The 23,904-nt window shown below is 38.1% G+C and overlaps 1 protein-coding gene across 2 annotated transcripts in view; it reads left to right on the top strand.

The window, feature by feature from the left end:
* The window catches only part of plpp3 (phospholipid phosphatase 3), a 109,228-nt gene that overhangs the window by 52,634 nt on the left and 32,690 nt on the right, over positions 1–23,904 (top strand). For both annotated transcript variants that reach the window (XM_078408458.1, XM_078408457.1), the window contains exons 3-4: positions 12,747–13,027; positions 14,635–14,692. In XM_078408458.1, coding sequence (XP_078264584.1) covers positions 12,747–13,027; positions 14,635–14,692 — 339 coding nt within the window. The remainder of the gene's footprint in view (positions 1–12,746; positions 13,028–14,634; positions 14,693–23,904) is intronic.

Below are 23,904 nucleotides of genomic sequence, written 5' to 3'. Positions count from 1 at the left end.
TCTCTTAGAGGCTAGTGTAAAATGATCTGACGAATAAATAACTACGTCAAATCTTTCACTGATAAATCAAAAAAATCTATTTGCATTGTATGTGAAAGTACGCAAATCAAATCTTGCATGTGTTAAAGTGCAAATTGCATTGAAGTGTAACAGGCACGCTTATAGTATGTTTGATTCCAAACTTTCTCCTAAAGAAACAGCGAGAGCATTGCTGAAGGCAGCTGCTGATCCTCTTAGTTTTTATTGGAAAGCCCAGAAATAATGGAGAACTTGGAGGCCCTCAGGGTTGCTATGGAGAATATATATCTTAGACTGACGTTGAATCCACAAAAATTAAGAAATGTTAATGAGATAGTCAAGTAAAATAAGAAGGATGTTAGCAATGACATAACTAGCACAGGGTAAATGTTTTGTGAAGGTGAAAAGCATTTGCTACAATTCACAAAAACCTTTAACATGTTTATGGAGAGTTTATTAAAAACATATCATCGCTGTAAATGGGTCCTTTGAGTTCTAAGACCGAAACTTCAGTTTTATTCCAGCTGTGCTGAATTACTAAGTTTCAATTCCTCTGACATTTGAGATCTTGCTGTAAATTATTGGCCCTCATTAAGGTCCTGTATGTTCTCAATTAAAACAGGGGTAGACTATACAAGCACCTGTGGTCTTTTGGGTAAACTATTGCCTGATGATGAGATATAATTCTCTTAGTGAGATCTCTCAGGTCTTCAAAATTGCAAAGACCATGTGCAGACAATATAACGTGAATAAGTGTAGGCTTATTATCCATTTAAATGTTATACTGTTGAACTTAACACATCTTTAAGGAATACTACAGGAATTGACATCACTGTACTAGCCCGTGACAGGATATTCTGAAGCTCTCCTACTCTTTGGCAAAGCCATCAAACAATTCCCTCCAGCTGTGAATGGAGCCTCTGGATTATACACTTCCCTGTTAACTGCTATCCATCTATTCTGTTTTTGTCCAACAGGAGGCAAAATTCAAGCTCCAATAGCATGTCACTGACTTTTTAAGCTGAACTACAATTTTTATTTCCACAAGACTCCATTCAAAGCACGATATTTTTTGTGGTAATGGGCAGTATCTTTTACATTTCTCCCTGGTTGAAGCCAATAGAAATATGACCTCTGAATTTCCTATTATTCCTTATGGTACATGTCAATGGCTTGGAGTGTGTCTAATTCAGGGTCCTGCCCCTCCTCTCTTCCAAATGTCTTCCCTTGTACCCCACCACAATCAGTCTGAAGAAGGATCCTGACTCAAAATATCTATGTTCTCCAGAGATACTGCCTGACCTGCTGAGTTACTCCAGCATTTTTTGCCTGAAATTCTCTTTATTGCATAGCAAGATTGGGGCAATCTCCTTTCCATTCAGTTGCCACAAAATATTTACCTGGTGATGCCAGTGGTCTCAGTTTAAATTGGAATAAAAACATTGACTGACATTTGGGACCCTCACCACCTTTCTGCATGTTGGTATGTTCCTGCCCATATATTCCCAGTGAAAATCCCCCAGGAAACATCCCAGCTCAGGGGAAATGGATTGATTTGTGAGGCAACTGGAGCAGCAGAAATCAAAATCCACACCATTTTCCCACCTGCCTGTCCTGAGCAGTGCTCAGTTTGGCTCCGCGGATCACGTGATCAGCAATGAAAGAGTGTTTCATCTATAGTTAGATGAGATGATCAATTTCGTTCCTCATAATCCATTGACATGCATTTAGCGATCATATCACAGATCATGTTTTGGATAGATAATCGATCTTGAGACCAAAGATGTGTAGCTTGCAGACTTGGTTATTTGCCTGGCTGGGAAGATCTTTCTTATTTTTCTTCAAAATTCAGGACAGAAGGAATGAAATCATTCAGAGATGGGTTCCCTGAAGAACAAGTTAATTATCTCCCACCCTCTTACATCTTTGCTGAGCATAACAATGGATTATAGTAGGAACATACTCTGTCTGGTGTCATTGGCAGGAAATAGATTGTATAATATATATTTCTGTTCCTGATGTCTCATTCTAAAGTACTAGTCCATTTTTAGGCACATGCATTCAATAGTTATTGTAACGTGAAACCCTAGAGGCTTCATTTCAATTCATAAACAAGATACTGAAGAGGTGATGAATGCTAGGAAGAAAAATCAAATCCAATGTGTTTAAAGAACTACTGTGAATAATGAATGCATTTAAAATATAGTTATTTTCACATTCATTTGAACAGCTCACAATTAAGCAACAAATTTTTTTTTTCACTCAGTTGGTCTTACTACGAAAGTTCAATACTATGAAATTAAAAAATACACTATTAACTAATGTACTTTCTCAATAGATAGTCTTTTTAATTCTTGAATATATGTTGATTTCTTATGCAAGGATGGTGGTGCGATGAGGAACCGACCATAACTTTGCAAAATAATATTTTCTGTTATTATCTGATGCACACAATAGGGTTCACGGGAGGATTATTCACTTTTGCTCATAATCTTGGGAAGCAAATTGGGGTAATGATTGGGCAGTCAGGCAATTAAAAGAAAAAGAATCATTTCAAAACTAACCGATTAGCTGTATTGTTTTAGATTTCAGGATTTACACTGCAGCAGCTGTGAAATATCTGCTGCTGCATAAAGCTGCCAATGTGGTGATAAGCCAAGTGAGACTTCCTAGCCAGTTATGTTGGGAACTGGGTGTACTCCAAAAATTCTTCTGATGTAATAGCACCCGTTCATCTTCAGCTGAAATAAGAATTTTGGATCATTATTTTTAACCTTTATTTGCTCTTCCCATAGGGATGAGAACTGAAAAGATCATTGTTATTGTCATTTAAGATGGGAAATGGCCATTTGTACTATAATCAACACAATAATTGAATGGTCACCAAACTCTCCCTGATTTGGTGCTGTGGCATTTGTTGCATTTGAGAGAAAGAAAACTAACGTAGTTCCTTTAACCTCCACCAACCTCGTCTACTGTATCCGGTGCTCCCAGTGTGGGCTCCTATATCGGTGAGACCAAGCATAGACTTGGCAATCGTTTTGCTGAACACACGTTCAGTCCGCCTAGGCCTAGGTGATCTCCCAGTTGCCAAACATTTTAACTCCCCTTCCCATTCCCACATGGACCTTTCTGTCCTGGGCCTCCTCCACTGTCAGATTGCGGCCACATGCAAATTGGAGCAACAGCACTTCATATTTCACTGTGGCATGAATGTTGATTTCTCTCATTTCAAGTAACTCCTGCAATCCTTCCCCCCACCTACCCCACCCTAGTCATTCTACTAGTTCTATTGTTTGCCTCCTTGTATTCCTGTTGTTACCACATCTTCTCCAACCAACAATGGTCCATTATGGACTCCACCCTCTGCTGATCATAAACCAGTAATCTTGTGAGGTAGGTGAGGCAGTTTCAAACATGCCATTTTAAAGGGGATATTAGGCCAGGTGGATTGCTCTTGCATATAGAGCTGGAACACAATGGGTAAAGGACTTCCTTCAGTCTGTAATTTTTAATGAATCTGTAATTTGGTGGGTACACCCATAGAGTTCCACAGTTCTTGAAATCAGATTTACACAAGGAATTTATGTTTTTTTGGGGAAACATGAAGAGGACACGTTGAATTTTCTTTTTGAGGAAAACCCAGTTTTATTTTTCATGATGTAAACAAAATGTATCTAAATATCACAAGGTGCTTCTGAAAAGTGTAATCAATTCTGAGCCTAATTGAGTTATTGGGTAGTGATTTAAAAAAATGGCTGCAGTGTGGATTTGAGAAAGGTCTTCAAGGAAGAGGGGAAAAAGAGAGGGAGAAGAGAAGGACTGTGATATCAGAGAAATAATTGCAGAGCCCAGGGTCCATATGGCTCAAGGCAAGTTTATCAATAAGTAGGAAATAAAGTTTTATGGAATTAAATTCTAAATTTGGAGGATGTCCTTAAAATTTCAGAAATAAGGCTTCACCTTACACAGTGCAATACGTATAAGTATGTTCTAACATAATATTTCTCTTTTTGAGAGACGGCACATATTTTATGAAAAGAATCAGAGGTTGAGAAATAGAGCAAAACAAATGACGTGGACAAAGTAAGGTTTTAATGCTCTCTGGATTGTGCGTTTGGTCTCAACTGGGAAAATCTGACTTTCATTAAATCGACTTTAAAGATTGCCAGATAAATGGACTTCAGCCCAATATGTGACTGAACTGATTATATTAGATGCTGAAGTCAGTCACAGAGAAAGAGTTGTACAAAGACACAAAAAACCCCACTGATGCTGAGATACTTCACGAAAAAATATGAATTAAAAAAAAATGTTGTAGGTGAAATAATCCCTGGTGTGATAGTTATCTATTTTGTGTTTACTTTTTAAGATATTTAAATCCTTCAGTCTAGTTCTCCAGTTTAGAATAGTGTTAGATATTAACAAGTAATGTTTCCTAAGGTGACTTTTCTTTCTTTTTTTAAAAAAGGAACTGAACCACTATTTTGAAAGATATATAGTTAAGAGTGGTCTTTAAGTATATCATCACAGGTGTATTATCACCAGTTTAAAGACAAACAAAAATCTTTAAATATACACTTTAAAATATTGTTCAATATATAATGCTGCATAATCTCAAATGGTTAGTAAAAAGGACACGTTATTATTATAGAGAGTGAAACAAACTTTGAAGCAGGTTCTATATTTGTATGTACTATCTGTGCCTGAAGCTTTGATATTTTTCCTTTTAATCAACACTCTTACAAGCTTAGTCATAGGAACATAAAAATAGAAGATCTTTAGTTTAGTTTAGAGATACAGTGTGGAAACAGGCTTTTCGGCCCAACGAGTCTGCACCGACCAGCGATCCCGCACATTAACACTATCCTACATACACTAAGGACAATTTACAATTTTACCAAGCCAATTAACCCGCAAACCTGTACGTCTTTGGAGTGTGGTAGAAAACTCAAGATCCCTTGGAAAACCCATGCGGGTCACGGGAAGAATGTACAAGCTACGTAAAGACAGCATCCGTAGTCAGGATCAAACCTGGGTCTCTGGCGTTGTAAGGCAACAACTCTACCGCTGCGCTATCGTGCCACCCTAACTCGGAATAGATCACTCAGCCCCTTGCTTGCTCTGCCATTTAATGGGATCATGGTTGATTTAATTATAACTTTCGCTGTATAGTCCTATTTACACTAACCTTCCACCTTCTTATTTTTCAAAAATCTATCCAGCTCTGCCTTAACAAAATTCAAAGGCTCTGCTGCCTCCATTTAGAGTCAGTGTTTTACAGCATAGAAAAAGGTCCTTTGCCTAATCACATCCATGCCAACCATTTTGCCTAATCCATTAAACATTGTAATCGCATCTTATTCTACCAATTCATCTGACAGGATATTTCAGTAATCAACTACGCTCTGTGTGAATTTTAAAATTCTTTGCCTTACCTTAAAATAAATGTTCCCGATTTTGATATCCTGATCACTGGAAAAAGGTTTTGACATTTGCCTTATGCCTCTATTAATCTGATATACTTTCATCGGGTCACCCCTTCGCTCTACGATAAACAAGCCCAGTCTATCCAGTGAGAGAGAGTTCCAAAGACAGTTCCCAGAGATAAAGAATTTCACCTCATATCTGTGTTAGAAATGTAGCCCCTTACTTTTAAACAGTTATTTCTTGTTCTAGATTTTCCCATAAATGGAAATGTCCTCTCCATATTCATTGTCAACACTTCTCAAGAGCTTGTCTGTTTCAATGAAGTTACCTCTCAATCTTCTAAACTTGAGCTGATTCAACCCTCGCTGGACAGTAGACCCTATACAGCTGTTCACTGAACTGCTTCTAGCACAGTATTGCTTTTATCAATGCCCTTTGCAATTGAAGCATAATCTCCCTAATTTTATATTTAATTCTCCTTTCAATATGAATAATAGAATTCTGTTAGCATCCCTAATAACCTTCTATACCTTCATGCACGCCTTTTTGATTTGAACATCTGAACATGGTCCTTCTGCATTGCAGCTACTCAGCATATAGATAATGCTATTTTATTTTTCCTGCTAAAATAGACAGTTTTCTATTTTCCCACATTACACTCCATTGGTTAGGTCTTTGCCCATTCAATTGACTTATTTACATCCCTTTGTAGTCTGCTTGTGTGTTCTTTATTTTCCTGCTAGTCAATAAAGTTTCTTCAGCTGCTGGTATTACCTCAGCTCTAAATCCTAAAGCTCAAACGTTCATCTCTGTCGGTAGATTTGTTCACATGAGATCTGCCGTGTTTCTATTTCCTTGCATTCTTTGATAGTGAGATTGTATTATAGATTCAGGATCTACAATAACTTGGGTTCTCAAGGAAAGATTTGAAACTGCAACATCTAAGACTGTTGTTTCTTGACACATGCTTTCAGACTTGCTGCCAGTCTTTAGCCTTTTCTGTAGCTGTTTCAGATTTTCACCCTTTGTAGTGTTTTGCGTTTTGACAGCATGGTCCAATTAACAATGTTAACCTGACTGAGACTTACGATGAGAACAAAATATAATATTTTCACTTTGCAATTCAAATATATTCTCAATTTCAATATTCCCTGGTGTACTGGAAAGAAGTTGTCAGCAATTGGGGAATAATCCTAATTCATCTTGAAATATTGGCAAGCAGTTTCCCTTTTCTTCCTGATTTCATTTTTTACTTTATATTTCATTTGACAAAGATTTCCACAGCAATTAATTGACTTTAAGGATCCAGTGATATTTACCTTCTAACCTTTCATTCTGCCACCATCATAAAGACAATGATTTGTGTGAAAATTATATAACAAAATTCACGTTTACAGTATTAATAAGTGTGAGGCTCCGAAATAGCAATTTTGTGCGATGTTGGTGTTAGGGTGGAGTTTTGCTTCTGCATTAACAAAGAGTAATGATTGAGATATTCACATCATTCTGAGTAGGCACGACTGGAATAAAATATTATAAAAAAGAACCGTAGATGCTGGTTTATACATCAGCACGACCAAGCGTAGACTTTGACAGTTTCGCTGAACACTTGCGCTCGGTCCGCATAGACCAACTGGATTTCCTGGTTGCTAAACACTTTAAATCCCCTTTCCATTCCTCACTGACCTTTCGTCCTGGATCTCCTCCATTGCCAGAGTGAGACCACGTGCAAATTGGAGGAACGGCTCCTCATGTTTCGCTTGGGTGCCTTAAAACCCAGCAGTAAAGAACATTAAATTCTTTAATTTTAGGTAACCTCTACAAACACTTCCCACCCACCCCCATCACTTCCTCCACTAAAAGTCAGTTAACCAGTTCCACAGTTTGCGATGATGTATTCCTCTTAGGATCACGCCATCCCTAGCCTGACCCGCGGAGTTACTGCAGCATTTTGTGTCTATTTTTGGAATACATGGTGGTCCTTGGAATATAGGTGGAATCACCATCTACTCATTGGCTCATACTCCCTTCTCATAGGATTATAGTGTAAACTTTGAAAAAGTTTGATTTGCCTTTCTGAAACACATGACATCAAATAATTTAAGTTAATTAGATAAGTCAATTGGCATAACTCATAATTTGACAATCCGTTTAGAGTCATAGAGTTATACAGCGTGAAAACAGACCCTTTGGCCCAACCTACCCACGTCGACCAACCTGTCTCATCTACGCTAGTCTCACCTACCTGCCTTTGGCTCATATCCCTCTAAACCTATACTATCCATCCACCGTTACAAATGTTTTTTTAAACATTGTGATAGTACCTGCCTCAACTACCTCCTCTGGCAACTCATTCCATATCCCTACCACCCTTTGTGTAAAACAAAAAGTTGCCCCTCAGGTTCCTATTAAATCTGTCCCCCCTCACCTTAAATCTATGTTGTCTGTTTCTTTATTCCCTTACTCTGAGTAAAAGGCTAAATAGCATTTACCTTATATTATTATGCACTTCTATATGATCACCCCTCATCCTCCTGCTCTCCAACGAATAAAGTCCTACCCCGCTAATCTTTCCCTATAGCTCAGGCCCTCGAGTCCTGTCATCATCCTTGTAAACTTTTTTCTTGACTGAAGAGTGCAGTGAAGATTTAATGGCATTGAATACTTTACACAACCACACACCATTTGTAATAACTTACAGAGAATTCAGTGTAGCGTTAATTAATCGTAACATTTCGCATCTTGATGAGGCGTGTACATTCATTTCTGGAAAGGCTCCCTGCTTTTTCCTACAACCAAGCTATAAAGGGGATTAAATTGTCAACATATTTACTGAAAAATCAGAATATGATCAAAATGTTAAAATTTGTTTGAAAGTGCTCTAACTTGTTGTTTGTTAAACTGGCAGTAGGCTGGGAATCCCACCGTTTCAATTGTATTAGGTTGTATACTACGAATAACCTTAGAGATGCGTGTTTTCAATTTCACTACGCTAATTGGTAAATTACAGCAACGTTAATATGGTTTTTGTAATTTAATCGTATGTCTTTGGGTTTTGCAGACTTCTGGAATCTTACCACTATTTAAAGGGATACTGCAAATGTGCAATATTTGGCAAGAAAGTAATAGTAATTGATGTTGCTGCAGACATACCAATGAAATATGCCAAAATGCATTGACACCTCAGCTGCTTTCTTACCTGCTTATGTGAAAGGCTTTCTTCACAGGACTTGTGCCAAAACAAAATTTGACAAATTTGGAGATTTGTATATTTGATTGTTATCTTGGAGCTCTGATATATCAGATTAGCATGAGTACCGTTCACGCTGTGTCACTTGGGGCCCCGGGTGAAGACTTGGGTAACTGGGAACCCACACCGCAACGGTAGCATTGGAAGGAGCAGTACTAGCATTAGTGGAAATAGGAGCCTAATGGGCAGCATTAGTCAGAGAAGCAGGAGTCTGATCTACACAGATTTGCAGCCCCAGAGGACAGAGGATCAGGAGAGTGCAGCACCCAGGAGGTTTTACCTACCACACAAGTTCTACTGGCAGAGGATACACTCCTATGACAAGTTAGAACAAAAGTATTAGATGGAGACTCAGCCTTTAAGCATCAGGGCTCCACTTTGCCAATTCCTTTTGCTGAATTCCCAGCACAAAATCCGTATGCTGCATTTTGGAGTGTGCCTTCAAATACTGGAATTGAATTATAGGAGTTGACCGCATGTGGACTGTCACCCTGTCAGTTCAGGTAATTGGCCAGGAGATCTGAAACTTATATGGCAATGCAGCAACTGGATTTAAAAAGACAATGTCATTTGTGTTGTATTTAGTTCCCTCACTCCAGAGTGCAAGCAGTCTCTTTGTCAACAAATTAAGACCTTTACACCTAATTTAGTTTAGTTTATTTTAGTTTATTGTCACGTGTACTGAGGTACAGTGAATTTTTTTTGTCACGTGCGAACCAGTCAACGGAAAGACTACATGATTACAATAAAGCCGAAGGTAGACACAAAAAGCTGGAGTAACTCAGCGGGGACAGACAGCATGTCTGGAGAGAAGGAATGGGTGACGTTTCGGGTCGAGACCCCTCCATTCACAGTGTACAGATATGTGATAAGGGAATAACATTTAGTGCAAGATAAAGTCAGTAAAGTCTGATCAAAGATAGTCTGAGGGTCTCCAATGAGGTAGATAGTAGTTCAGGACTGCTATCTAGTTGTGGTAGTATGGTTCAGTTGCTTGATAACAGTTGGGAAGTTATGAGGATGGATTTTAAATCTATTATAATCTTGATAGGAATCCGAGAGTGGTATTGGAGCAAAAAAAGACATAAATTGCTGGATTAGCTCAGCGGGTCAGGCAGTATGTCTGGAGAACATGGATAGGTGACAATTTGGGTCGAGACCCTTCTTTAGACTCGACCCTTCTTTAGACTTGACCCTTTGGGTCCTGATTCAAAACTTCAACAAGACAATGTCATTTGTGTTGTATTTACTTCCCTGACTCCAGAGTGCAAGCAGACTCTTTCTCAGCAAATTAAGAACTTTACATCTAATTATCAGGATGGATTTTAAATCTGCTGACTGATATCTATAAAATCAAGGTCCATCAATGATTAGCTACAGGGTGGGGGTACTACTTGACTCTTAAAAAGCCATTTTCCATTGATTGATGAGATTACCTTCTTCCCATGAATATATCTAAACCTATTTATATTGTTGAAGTTATAAATTTGTTTTAACTGTAGCATTATATAATCCATTCACTTAGCTGTCATGTCACCCTGCTATCCAATCATCAAGTCTGAACAAGGGTCCCAACCCAAAACGTTGCCTATCCATGTTCACCAGGGATGCTGCCTAACCTGCTAAATTACTCCAGCACTGTATGGCTTTTTGTAAACCAGCACTTGCGGTTCCTTGTTTCTACTGATCAAAAACTTAAGTACTTCACTAATTACTGCAGTAAAAAACCCCAAATTTAGGTAAAGTAAGTTCATGGCAATTTTAGTTTGCTTTAAGGAATGTGCTCATTGACATTTTAATGTAGTATGCACTTTGTAGGCAAATTAAGTCAATATTACCAGCCGGTACTTTTTCCTAATCTATTTGACACTCTGAGCCAAATAGGTGGTAAAATGCTTAGATAAATCAGTTAATAGGCAGACATTGCTTTAAGAAACAAAACCATAAAGAGAATAGTGGGGTAACCACGCCTTGGATTCCAGATTTGCTTTTAATTGCATGAATGCACTGCTGCATTGCTGGAGGGAAGGGTTGCACTCCTGCTTGAAGCTTGGAATAAAGGTCAGAATAAACAATGCTCTATTCCCTCCAGGTCATTTATTTATTCTATCATACTATTTTTAGAGAAGAATAACTTAATCCGAAACTGGAATTAGTCATGCTTTTATTTGTTTTGTCTCAATGTAAATTTCCTATGAAATTTGCCTGCCTGGCTTCCAAATTAGCTTATAACTTTGCCAAAGCTATTGATCTGCCACTCTTCAAATTTGCTGTCATCTGTTTGGAAGATATTTGGATAAGAAAGGCTTAGTGGGCTATGGGCCAAATGAAGGCAATTGGGACTAGCTCAGTTGCCAATGTGGTCAGCATAAACAAGGTGGGTCAAAGGGCCATTTTCTGTGCCATATAGCTCTATGACTGTGACTCCTCAAAAAACATAACATTGGTTTTCTGACCTTGCAGATGAGCACTTCATCTCCAATCTCTCTTTCCTCAACTGAGCTATTGCCTCCCAAAGTAATGTCCATCATATCTAACATTCCTTGTGGAAATCATTCCAATGAGTTCTGCTCCATATTGATATGTTGCCACATCACCCAACATTTGGATTTGAGAGCTTGGCCAAGTGACCTACCCCATGATCTTGGGAATACTCTGGAATTTTTTTCTATGTCAAGGGTGCTCTAAAATTGCAAATGTTTGCTCCTGTTTTAACTAAAAAATGTTGCATTATAAAAGCTGCTGAAATGGCTGCAAGGGCATTCTGAAATGAATAGTTCTTGTCAGGGTTTGAAAGCCCCTGCTGACATTACTTATTGAATAATGGCCCTTTAATTTGTTAATTTAAGGAAAAAGGAATTATATAAAATGGTTGTACAATATTGTAAATAGGTGCAAGGTGCAACTTGACTGTGATTCGGGTTTTTTAGGCCAAGACCTTCTGCCACTCATATTGCTGAATTTGACAAAAAGTATTGTAGACTATCCTCTAGTGCTGAGCTATTGGCAGACCCAGTTTCTAGACAGAATGAGTAGGAAAAAACCCAGCAGATGCTGGTTTAAATCAAAGGTGGACACAAAATGCGGGAGTAACTCAGGGGGTCAGGCAGCATCTCGGGAGTGAAGGAATGGGTGACGTTTCGGAGCGAGACCCTTCTGACGTCACCCATTCCTTCTCTCCCGAGATGCTGCCTGACCCGCTGAGTTACTCCAGCATTTTGTGCCTATCTTCTAGACAGAATTACAGTTTTTGAAGGTATCTTTCTCGTGCTCGATTCTTGTTACCTAATTACACACATATTGCAGGTAGCCCTGCCATAATCACTTCATTCTCCCTTTGTGCTTTCTTTCTGTTTGTATGGAGTTCATATTAAAATTACTTTGAAAAAAATATCTTCCAGTGAGTCTAGTTTGCATGCTTTGCACTTGTAATATTTTAAAAAAAATCAAGATCAGGGTTAATTTTGCTGAACTGTGAGTGTTTTATTTCATGGAGACCGAAATTAAATTTTCATCAGTTTCATAATGCCACAAACTGATCTTGGTTATAAAATTTGGCAAAATGTATACATTTTTGAAAACCATGTCAATGCATTCTACTATATTACTAATAAACATTATTGTATTTTCTTTCTCGCTGTTTTCTAGTACAGTGACACACAACGTTATCCCACCCCCACCCCCTCACCCCCCTCTTCATGACCCAAACTGAGTGGACCTAGGCTGAGAAATTTGACATGACAGCAATTATAAGCACACAACCAAATTGTGCAAATATGTTTTCCTATTAATATAATTAAGCTTCTAATTGGGGGATATGACAAGTTTATCTAGCTCCATACTTTACTCCTTTCAAGTTTGTTTTCAACTGCTGTGGGAAATATTTGTTCTGACAGTTTACTGAATGCCCTTCTCGATCTGCATAAACAAGTTGTCAGCCACTCTAATGCCAAGCATAATTCTGTTCCATCCAGTTCTATAAGGCATTGTTTATACATAGAAAAAAACTAAATGATCGCAGTAATAATTTTGTGTGTTTTTTTAACAGATAATATCAGGAGAATGCTACCGGATCCATTACATGAAGGAGCGTTCCAAGTCCTTTATACGCAACCCATATGTAGCTGCTCTGTATAGACAAGTCGGCTGCTTCATCTTTGGCTGTGCTATCAGTCAGTCCTTTACTGACATTGCAAAGGTGTCTGTCGGTCGCCTGAGGCCACACTTCCTAGATATTTGCAATCCAAATTTTTCAAACATCAACTGTTCCCTGGGTTACATTGAGAACTTTGAATGCAGAGGCGATGAAAGCAAAGTTCAGGAAGCAAGGTAGGATTTTTTTTTGCCTGACAATATATGAAATAGATCCGCAAATCATGTCTCCTCTTAAAATTGCCAAACAATCCTTTCATTAGTTATGATACCATTTTATTAAAAAGTGATGTAATTTTATGTAAAGTATGGCAAACAATTTCAAAATGTTATACAACTCTGCCGGTTACAAGAGGCAATGGAGTCTACTGATTATAATTTATGTTGTTATTGCAAAATGTTCATGGTATATTGATTAACAGTTGAATTTCTTGACATTGTTTGCCTTTGTGAAATACTTTGTGTGATTTTTGTTAACGTTCAGGCTTCATTGCAATTTTTAAATGTAAATGTGTGCTCCTATTTCAATTTCTGATTTAATGAACAAGAACATTCAATGGGAAACTAAATTTAGTGTGAGTAGATCATATGAATGCTTTCCATAGAATTTCATCCATGATGTAAAAGGACTGAATATTGCTAAGTCTGTACTGCATACGAGGGCAGAAGAGGCACTTTAGTGTGTAAAACATCATGACACAGGTCCTGTCTCAACATATCGGGTGCTTTTTCAGTAATAGAGCCACATAAGCCTGGAATAGAATCAGAACTCCAGAAAGGTTACAGCATTAATACGATAGAACTGCAATATGATAGAACTTTATTTATCCCTGAAGGGAAATTGAGAAGGCCACTAAGTGTATACTAAATAAATGCAAGTACAGTTCGCTTTCTCACCCTCTTCCCATGGCCCTTATCTTTGTTTCCTTTCAAGTATCTATCTAGTTCCTCTTTGAACACCACAGTTGTCACTTGGACTCTGATCACCTCTAAACACAAGAAAATAGGAGCAGGAGTAGGCCACACTCCTAAGCTTGTCCTGCCATTTATTATGATCCTGGCTGACAATGACGGCCTCAACTCGTCTCCTGAGTTAATGCTTATCCCGAAGTTATGGATTTAACTTTGCCGACTTCCCTCGCTTACATAGTTCTAGCATGCTTGAGGTTGTTCATCTATCAAATATTTATCTATCTCCACGATAAATATATGTGATGATCTACCCTCCACCACACTCGGGCAGAGCATTCCGGACATCCACAACCCTCTGAGAGAAGAAATTTCTGCACATCTTGGATTTAAATAACTGCCCCCTTATCTTGTAGCTGTGATCTCTTGTTCATGACTCTTCCACTAATGGAAACAAATCAACATCATCTACCCTGCAGGCTCTTTTGAAATCATGTATTTTTGAATAAGATCATTCCTCATCCATTAAACTCCAAAGAATACAAACTCATGATGTCTAACCTCTCTTGATTAGATAGTTCTCTGAAACCCAAGAATTCACCAGGTGAAACTTCTTTGGCTGCCTTCAATGCACTATCTCGAAGTTCCTTTAAAAAAGGCTGATTCTGTTTGTGGGCAACCCTAAGGAGAAGGGGAACATTTGCTTTTGTTTTAATATTGCATCTACAGTGAGATTAATCTAACTAGGTTGATCTTTGCCAGAGTGAACTTTGAGCTTTTGGTAAGTAAAGGTTTTGCCATGTTGTGTGCTTAGCTTATGCCATATTGCGTAAAAAGGCCTGATGATTAAAGAATTATTTTGGTTTGTTTTCCAGGAAGTCGTTCTTTTCAGGACATGCCTCCTTCTCTTTATACACCATGTTGTATTTGGCAGTAAGTGAATTACTATTTCATTTGCCTTTCTACAGTCTGTATTTAAGCCTTCATTTTGTTGCAGGTGAAATGCAGATCAAATCTAATGTTTATTTGGTGACAGTTTACATTATGATCACTAGTGAACAGCACTGAATGATCATTATTGCAATATATTGATGGCATATTGGTAGTGGTGGACGTGACACTGGCATATGTTACAAAGATATTCAGAGCAAATATATTGGCCATTCTCTTGTTCATCCATTTGTGCTTCACATGACTCTTTTACCCCTCTTATCTCATTAATTTACACTTTAAATTCCTTATTCCTCCTCATGTTTTTTTCAGGCTTCCTCTTGCCTCAACAACTTTGTGCACATTCTAACCTTTCTGTAAATAAAATAAATTTCTCATGAATTCCCATGGTCATCATAGTAATGACCTCTGGCTTCTGGCCCCACTTGTAAGTGCCTGGTGGGCTTTTGCTGAAGCAACCTGTGATTTGATACTTATCCCAATTGGATGTATTAAACATGTGATTTATGTGGTAGACAAGACCCCTTCTGTGCCCATTTCCAAACGAGATGGCAATGAATGACAAATTCTCCACTGCAGCAGTCGGAAGACTGAACCATTTCAAGTTCCATTGTAAAATTTTTGTGATGTATCTCCAGTCTTGTTTCATTTTTTCCCTTGTATGGGCCTAGTAACAGCGACCCATTCGGGAAGAGCACCTTGCTGTGTTTTGTTTCCTGTTGAACAGATCCTTGTACACATGCCCTCAAGTCATATTTTGTAGCGTTTAAACTTACTTGTTTTAAGGTTGCAGCAATAAATTGTTGTGTGTATCACAAATACTAGCATTCCTGAATGTCTAATTTTGTATAATCCAGTGAATTTCAGAACACTCTATACTTTGTTACTTTAACAAATCATGTTGCGCCTCTAGTCTTTGGGTTTAAAGTGCTATCAATGACTTGTAAGGAATACGGTAATTCTGAGCATGTAATCGTCAGTGAGCAGCATAATAAATAGATACTATAGAGACATAAGGTAGGCTGCCTAGGTCACAGAGGGAGATGTTGGTTGGGTTCCAGGATAAACACAGTATACGTTACAGAGGACAAGAATGCATTAGCCACAGAAGGGACTTGTATAACTGACGGGAAAGTAAACCAAAACTGAACTTTGAGAAGCTGCTGACAGTTTTGGATTCACAATCTCCTCATAGTTCAACAGAAAATCCACCTCCAGAAATGCATGGCTTTAGATATAATAAATAAAACTAAAAGGTTCATGTATCTTCAAACTTGTATCAAGCAATCAGAAATGAAACACTTACCTGAGTTATATTAGGTTAGGCTCGTAGGATGGGAAACTATCTTACATCATCTGCCCAAATTTTGCTTTTGTTTTTCACATATTTTGAGGTTCATTGAATCTCAATAGATTTTTCATTCCTCACTGCCAAAAGTGCACATGTTCACATATCTTTCTTTGTATTGCAAGTTTAAAAAAATTATTTAAGGAAAGGCAATTTCTAAATAATGTCTGTGATCCCATATACCTGCTGAAAAAGACCTTTAATCCACTGTATTATAAATGAGACTAAATTGCCAAACACTAATTGAATTTGGAAAATAGTAGTTTTAAGATTAGTTTAACTTATTCTTTATTTATTCTTTATTCTAAAAATAGCATTCAAATCCTAGTTTCATTCTGTGTTGACTTTTGATAATTGACAAACCCAGGCTCCTGAAAGCACACAATGTTATGGCCGACCAAATGAGGTTCCTGGTTGCTAACTTATCTTTTGTTTGTCTTGCACCATTGCTCTGGATACCTCATATCCATATGCTTGCACTTAGCTCCATAGCTCCATAGTTTATGGATCTATAATCCACCTAATTCGGAATCAAGTAAACGTAATTCCCGTTGCGTCTACCCACACTCCTGAATAAACCATTACAGGAACAAATAGCACAAATGGTCATGCTTCACAGCTCATTTGCCTTCAATTATACCCAAACTGCAAATTTCTGTCCAATCTGCTAAATAGGATTGCAGGCCACAAATTTACATTATTTACAAGAATTGAATATGGACTAAACTTTGTTTATATAATATATACACTGCTGAAGGAAATTGTCATTCTGAAATAGTCTTATTAAAATGACAAAAAACTTTAATTTCTTTAAATATTAAACAACATTTTTGTGTGGCTGTTTTTTGTAACTTGAATTCTCTGAATGAATGTTTTTATTTGTTTATTTAAAATAATCCTCACCACACAAAATTCCCTCAAGACCAAAAACTGTTAAATAGAATTAGCCATATACAGTTGCAGGCTTAACTGCTTTCCTTTTATGATGTGAGGTTAAAGATCACTGGAATGTAGGAAAAAAAGTTTGACCCTACCTCCAGATTAGGTTTACTGATGCTGCCCAGATACTGGGCTTCACATGGTTTGATTTATGAAGCTTCTCAAATTGGGGTCAGACTCTTGCCAGTTCAGAGCAATGGCATTGCAATAACTCAAATGCCTTTTCTCATTATAATATGTTTTAATGCATAGTAGCTTGGCGATTCTAAGCAATGGAAGCATTCTTCCAAGACTGTAGCAATAAAATGGTCAATTGTTCTTGTAAATCCGAAACACTAAAAAGGCCTTTGCAACTAATTCCCAACACAATGCTCTTTGTCTGTGGATATTCCATTATGCTCCCTGACGTTAGTAATAGCAGAGCAGAATGAGACCCTGAGTTGCATTGAGAACAGAATACTGAATGACATCCAGCACTCAACTGACAGGCCTCAAAACAAGTGGAAAAAGGTTCTAGGAAAATATACAAAGAGGTACTCATGGAGAGGCACAGACTACTGGGTCGGACTTAAATTACTTCCGTAGGGATTTGCTTTGATTTAAAAAGGGTTAAGTCCCAGAATGTTGAATTGTAATTGAAAGGAAAGCCCCATTCCTTTAATGTTAGTAAAGTCTTAAGAACTGAAGATAAATTTTAGTGTAGAAATTCATATCAGTTGTATAGGCAATACAGGAGCAGCTGCAAGAGACTTGCACTTTCCAAATTCAGGTTCATTGAAGTTGGTCAAGCTGACTTTCATTAGCAGCCATGCTCTACTGTTATGTGATCATTCTGCAATTTAGCACAATGACTGGGAATGAATTTCTGCTCCACAGTTCCCCAGCAATGGAGTGCATTAGAATGATGCGAGTGTATTGACCCATTGCATTAAACTTCAGTTGCAACTGAGGCCAAACATTTTAGAGACTTGGCTTGCACTGGGGGAATGGGTGAGGGAGAGGTGCGCTTATAAATCAGATGCCTCTTGTTGCCTGTCATATGCTGGGATCTGTCGGGGGGCTGAGATCGGAGGCCATTAAAGAGTCTGGCCTTTGCAGTGTCTGTGGCAGATGGGGAATAATTTAAAACCAGGAGCAAAAGCAAGACTGGGTCATGGACATTGCAAAGGAGCAGGGGAGCAGTGTTTAATGGGAGGGTTGGCAGCGGTAGCAAAATTGGTGATGAAAATTGCAGAGTTGTGAGGGGGCACAGATCGAGAGGTTACGGGTTGCCGAGCGATCAGCAAGCGTAGGAGGGAGTTGGCTTCAAAGCAGCTGATTGATAAGGGTCTCGACCCGAAACGTCACCCATTCCTTCTCTCCCGAGATGCCTGACCCGCTGAGTTACTCCAGCTGATTGGTAAGGTGAGGAGTCATGGCTGGATGGTGGCCAAGGTCATCGGAAAGTAATTTACTCACCTTGCGAGCTTCTGCAGAGATAGGTCCATACTAGGAGTGCTGAATAATGCACAGCCCCAAAACAACATGCTACAAAAGGAGTATTTCATGAATGAATGAATACGTTTATTGGCCAAGTATGTGTATATACAAGGAATGTGCCTTGGTGCACCGCTCACAAAGTGTTCATGATGACAATGTCATCCTTTAAAGCCCTGATGGGGAAACTGTGTTTGTAGTCATAAGCGAAGCTCTTCACAGGAAGTGATTGTTATCGTACATAGCTTGTGAAATAAATTGATTTCCAAATACATAAGGCTGAAAAGTGTTCTAGAATTGTAATTCCACACATGGGGATTTTAGGTTTTCAAGTATTTTGCTCACTGTTGATGGAAGAACGAACTGCACACTGTGGGCAACAAGCCATCCGTGCTTGATGTTTAATGGGTCTAGTCTTGACAAAAGTGCTTTAAGGTTTGCAAAATAAATAGAGCAGGAACTGAGAAATGTGAAATCAGTGTCCAATCAGGTACAAAAATAATCAGAGAAAGGAGAGAAAATTTGAATTAAGAGCAAGAAGGAGAGGGAATGTGTATAAATTAGGAAGAATTAAAATTTGACATTAAAAGAAATTCATAATAAAGATTTGTAGCTTTCAAGGGTAAATATTTATAACTATTTAATTTCTGGGCAAAAAAATGGTGATTATTACTATCAATCATGGCATTTGTTAGACCGCTTTTAAGGTAATGCAAGCTTTGGCTATACAGCTTCCACAAATAATTTATCTTTTTTAGCACAAAATTGTTCTGTCAAAACTGTGCTGTGGTTCTCCAAGGCCAATATCTCCATTGTGAGGTGCACTGTCTAGAACTGGACAAAGTATCCAGATAAGAAGAACCATGTCCCGAAACCACTGTAACTGTAGCCCAAATCACAATGTAGATCAGACACAAATGATCATCTTATAATTGAGCATGTATTCATTAAGTGGAAGAGTACCACCATTATGAGACACAAAATGTTGGAGTAACTCAGTGAGTCACTCCAGAACTTTGTGTCTATCTTTGGTTTAAACCAGCATCTGCAGTTCCTTCTTACACAAACCACTCATTATTGTTAGTTCTTGCAAAACATTAATCTATATCAATATTAAAATGAATATGTTGAAGGCTTTATTTTAACTGAAATCTACACCTCCCAGAAAGCCTTGGATATTGATGGCTTCTGTCGACTTACCTAGTAATTTATTTCACATGTCTTAACTCCTGCATAAACAAAAGTTTTTGTTTTTAACAGTAAATTTTAACAAGAGAATAGTAAACATCAAAGGCTTCAAAGCCGTCTGTGAAATTAATTCAGCCCAAACACTTATTTTCTGGGAGCTATGCACACCAACCATGTGGTGTGACGGCAGAATGATTCTCTCATACCCACATATTCATCAAATGTTTTGAAAATAATTTACTGTGTAATTTACGTCCCAGTGGTGTTGATCCTTTGTATTACACTTAGTGATGCCAAATAGCTCTGGTCTCCAGTGAATACTTTACATGGTTTGGCACATGTACAACAGTTGCCGTGTATTAGGCCATGTGCATTTGTTTGAACTTTGCTCTTTATTTACAGGAGATACCATCAGCTACCTCATTTGTGTACATTTCCCCACATATGGAAACATTCTCCGACCAAGCAGCAACAAATCCATAGTTTTCCTTGATATGAAAAACTGGAAAATTGATAATGTTATTATGCTGTGAGGGTTATCACGATCACTCATTTGCATGTTGCGTGCAAATGTTTTTGTGCATGAAAAATATTGTAGATCAATAGCAGGAAATTCAAATTTCTGCTATTTATTGATCCATAGAATTTATTTTTCCATACATATCCTATTTGAATGCACACTACCGATCAGGGTAAATGTGCTCAGCATTAGTCAGAACCTATACAAGCAAGCATTTTCTGGCTTGCCCTCTTTATTACACTTTCACAAATTCAAGTCAGGAACACCAATTCCCTCTGGTCGCTTGGTATCATGTTCTGCTAAATCTGCAAATGCATTAAAATAGGCATTGGACAACAGTTCCATTTTATGCTGATGGATTAACAGAAAGAAAGAACTTGCATTTATGTAGTTCCTTTTGCAGCCTTAGGATCTCTCAGGCTTTCTCTGTCAAAGGAGTACTTCTCCATTGTGATTGCTTTTGTAATGCAGGCAAATATAAAAATTAATGCATGGCTGAGTTGTACAAACAACAATGTAAGAAACAATCTGAAAATCTGTTTTAGTGAAAAACGGATGAGCGATTTTGTCTGCACACCTGGAGAAATTATTACATGTTTTCAAATGGTATCAAAGTACATCTTGCATCTACCAAATGCTTGAATTAATAAAGGATCTTGACCCAAAAAGTTACCTATCCATTTTCTCCAGAGATGCTGTCTGACCTGCTGAGTTATTCCAGCTTTATATGTCTATCGCTCACCCCAAGAGTTGGTTCTATTTAGCACTCCGATATTCTATCAAGAGGACTATCAGCCTACTTTATATGACAAATCTCTGGAATAAAATAGGGAGAAAATATTTCCGTTTGACTTGTGCGACTGACCACAAGTATTGGTGAAAGGTAATATTAGCTAAATACTTTCATGGAAGCATTAGTTTAGCTAGCTGCCTGTTTTCAATAGTCCCGACATAATTTATGATGCACGCATAATCACAGTTAACAGTTTATTTAATCTCTTGACGGCAGATAAATCAGTGATTGGACTTATAAACAGATTTTAAAATGTTTGGAATTTCTCCTAACAACCATGGTATTATTTAAAAATCAATATCTGCTTTTGTGTATCTGATTGTTCTAATCCATTTTAATCACTTTGTACCTCATTAATATTCAAACATAAATGGCAAGGAATTCTTATGCCAGTTATTAGCCATTTCTGACAAACTAGAGTCTAACTACATCCCATTTACATTTGTTTAGCCTAATATTTTCCCTTAAAGTTTATTATGGGAATAATTGACCCTCATTGATAAATGCATGAGATTAAAATGACTCCGATGCAAGGACGTGGGATTGTGGTTTGGTTAAGAACGACATTTATTAAATTACTTGAAGATTTGCACCAAAGATAATTTACTTTGTTTGAGTTTGAAAGGGGGTGGGTGAGAAGCAAGAGGAGATATTATCCCTTCGTTGGATATATCATGAGGAATGTTAGAATACCATTTCCTTATTTTGCCATGGCTTTTTCAGTGACTTCTTCAGAGTACAGGTTTTGGCTGAAATAAATAATGATTGTGTGAGCTTGGCAGCATGTTTTTATTTAGTCTCTGTTGCATAGTATCACCGTTGGATTATAAATCGCTCATTGCGTTTGTTCAGTAGAGTAATATTGAATCTGGAGTTGAGGTCATGTAAAGGTAAACCCAATTATTAAGGAGTTAATAACATTGCTGCAAAACCTTTCACTGAGACATATTAAAGGTACAGAGTCGCCTTATCTTGGCTGCTTAGAGTTCCAAAATGTGCAAAAAAAAATCTTTTTAGTATCTTTAGGGCAAACAATTTAGGTTGGCACAACAAATTCCACATGTTTGTCCATTTAATCATATTCCAGCCCTTTACTAATATTGATAATATTACAATTAGGATTCAGCAGTGAAAACACATATGACCTATAACAAATTAATAGCATTAACGTTACTTTATTGAGAAAGATAATCTCTCAATGCTGAAAGCTTGTTTATGTAAAAGCGACTTTCAGTTTAGACGAGTATTCTCTTAAACTATTTTAAAGAGCATTGAATTGGATAAATAATTTTCATTATAGTGTTTTTTGCCAAACAGTATGCTGGAGAGTTCAGTGTCAGTTTTGATGCTCAATTATTCTGGTTGTTATATAAAATATGTTGCCAATGATTAATTCTCAAAGATGCAAATCTGTGTAGATGGTTGAAGGAGGGATTTTTATCAGAGAAGGAACTTCTTTAGTCAGAGGGTAGTTAATCTGTGGAACTCATTGCCACCGAGAGCTGTGGAGGCCAAATCAGTGGATTTTTTAAGGCAGAGATTGACAAATTCAGGATGAGAACGGGTGTTAAGGGTTATGGGGAGAAGGCAGGAAAATGGGATTAGGAGGCAGAGGTCAGCCATGATTGAATGGCGGAGTAGACTCGATGGGCCGAATGGCCTGATTCTACTCCCATAACTAGTGAACTCTCAGTGGCCTATGATCTTAACATACCTCTTACTCATATATCTGCCTTATTAACCCATGGCTATGCAAGACGAGACCTGAAAATAAACAGAATTACGCAGAAAGCAGTTAATATTTGGAATGGTTTTCTCAGAAGCGACTTTGTGTAATTAAAATATAAATAGTATAAATTGGCAACTCATGGCTTTTAGTTTGAATTTATGATGTTTGTTTGAATTTATTTGTATCTGGTTGAAAGGTATAGAACAGAGGGCAGGAACAGAGATGGCTGGTTGAGGGCAGGAACAGAGAGATCGGGGATATGAATCTATGGCTGTGGGATTGGTGCAGGGAGCAGGGATTTGGATTTCTAGACCACTGGGATCTCTTCTGGGGTAGGGGTGACCTGTACAAAAGGGACAGGTTACACCTTAACAGTAGGGGGACCAACATTCTGGCAGGCACGTTTGCTAGTGTTACACGTGTGGGTTTAAACTAAGTAGTGGCGGGGAGGGGTTGACAAATTGGGAATATGAAGATGGAGTTAAAGGGGAAGCGAATACAGGAGAAATTGCAAAGGACTAGAATAAATGGGAAGGAAAGCTCTAGAAGTTGCAGGATCAATTCATCCCAAAGAGGAGGAAAGATTCTAAGGGGAGTAAGAGGCACCCGTGGCTGACAATGGAAGTCAAGGACAGCATAAAAATAAAAGAGAATGTGTAACATAGCAAAGAAGAGTGGGAAGCCAGAGGATTGGGACTCTTTTAAAGAGCAACAGAAGATAACTAAAAAGGCAATACGTGGAGAAAAGATGAGGTACGAAGGTAAGCTGGCCAATAATATAAAGGAGGATAGTAAAAGCTTCTTTAGGTACGTGAAGAGGAAAAAAATCATTAAGGCAAATGTGTGTCCCTTGAAGACAGAAGCAGGGGAATTTATTACGGGGAACAAGGAAATGGCAGACGAGTTGAACCGGTACTTTGGATCTGTCTTCACTAAGGAAGATACAAACAATCTCCCAGATGTTCTAGTGGCCAGAGATCCTAGGGTGACGGAGGAACTGAAGGAAATTCACATTAGGCAGGAAATGGTGTTGGGTAGACTGATGGGACTGAAGGCTGATTAATCCCCAGGGCCTGATGGTCTGCATCCCAGGGTACTTAAGGAGGTGGCTCTAGAAATGATGGATGCATTGGTGATCATTTTCCAATGTTCTATAGATTCGGGATCAGTTCCTGTGGATTGGAGGGTAGCTAATTGGAGG

This window comes from Rhinoraja longicauda, chromosome 11 (genome assembly GCF_053455715.1).
Source record: "Rhinoraja longicauda isolate Sanriku21f chromosome 11, sRhiLon1.1, whole genome shotgun sequence".
Taxonomy (NCBI): domain Eukaryota; kingdom Metazoa; phylum Chordata; class Chondrichthyes; order Rajiformes; family Arhynchobatidae; genus Rhinoraja; species Rhinoraja longicauda.
Note: the sequence above shows the minus strand (reverse complement) of the source record. Positions and strands in the feature narration are given on the sequence as shown.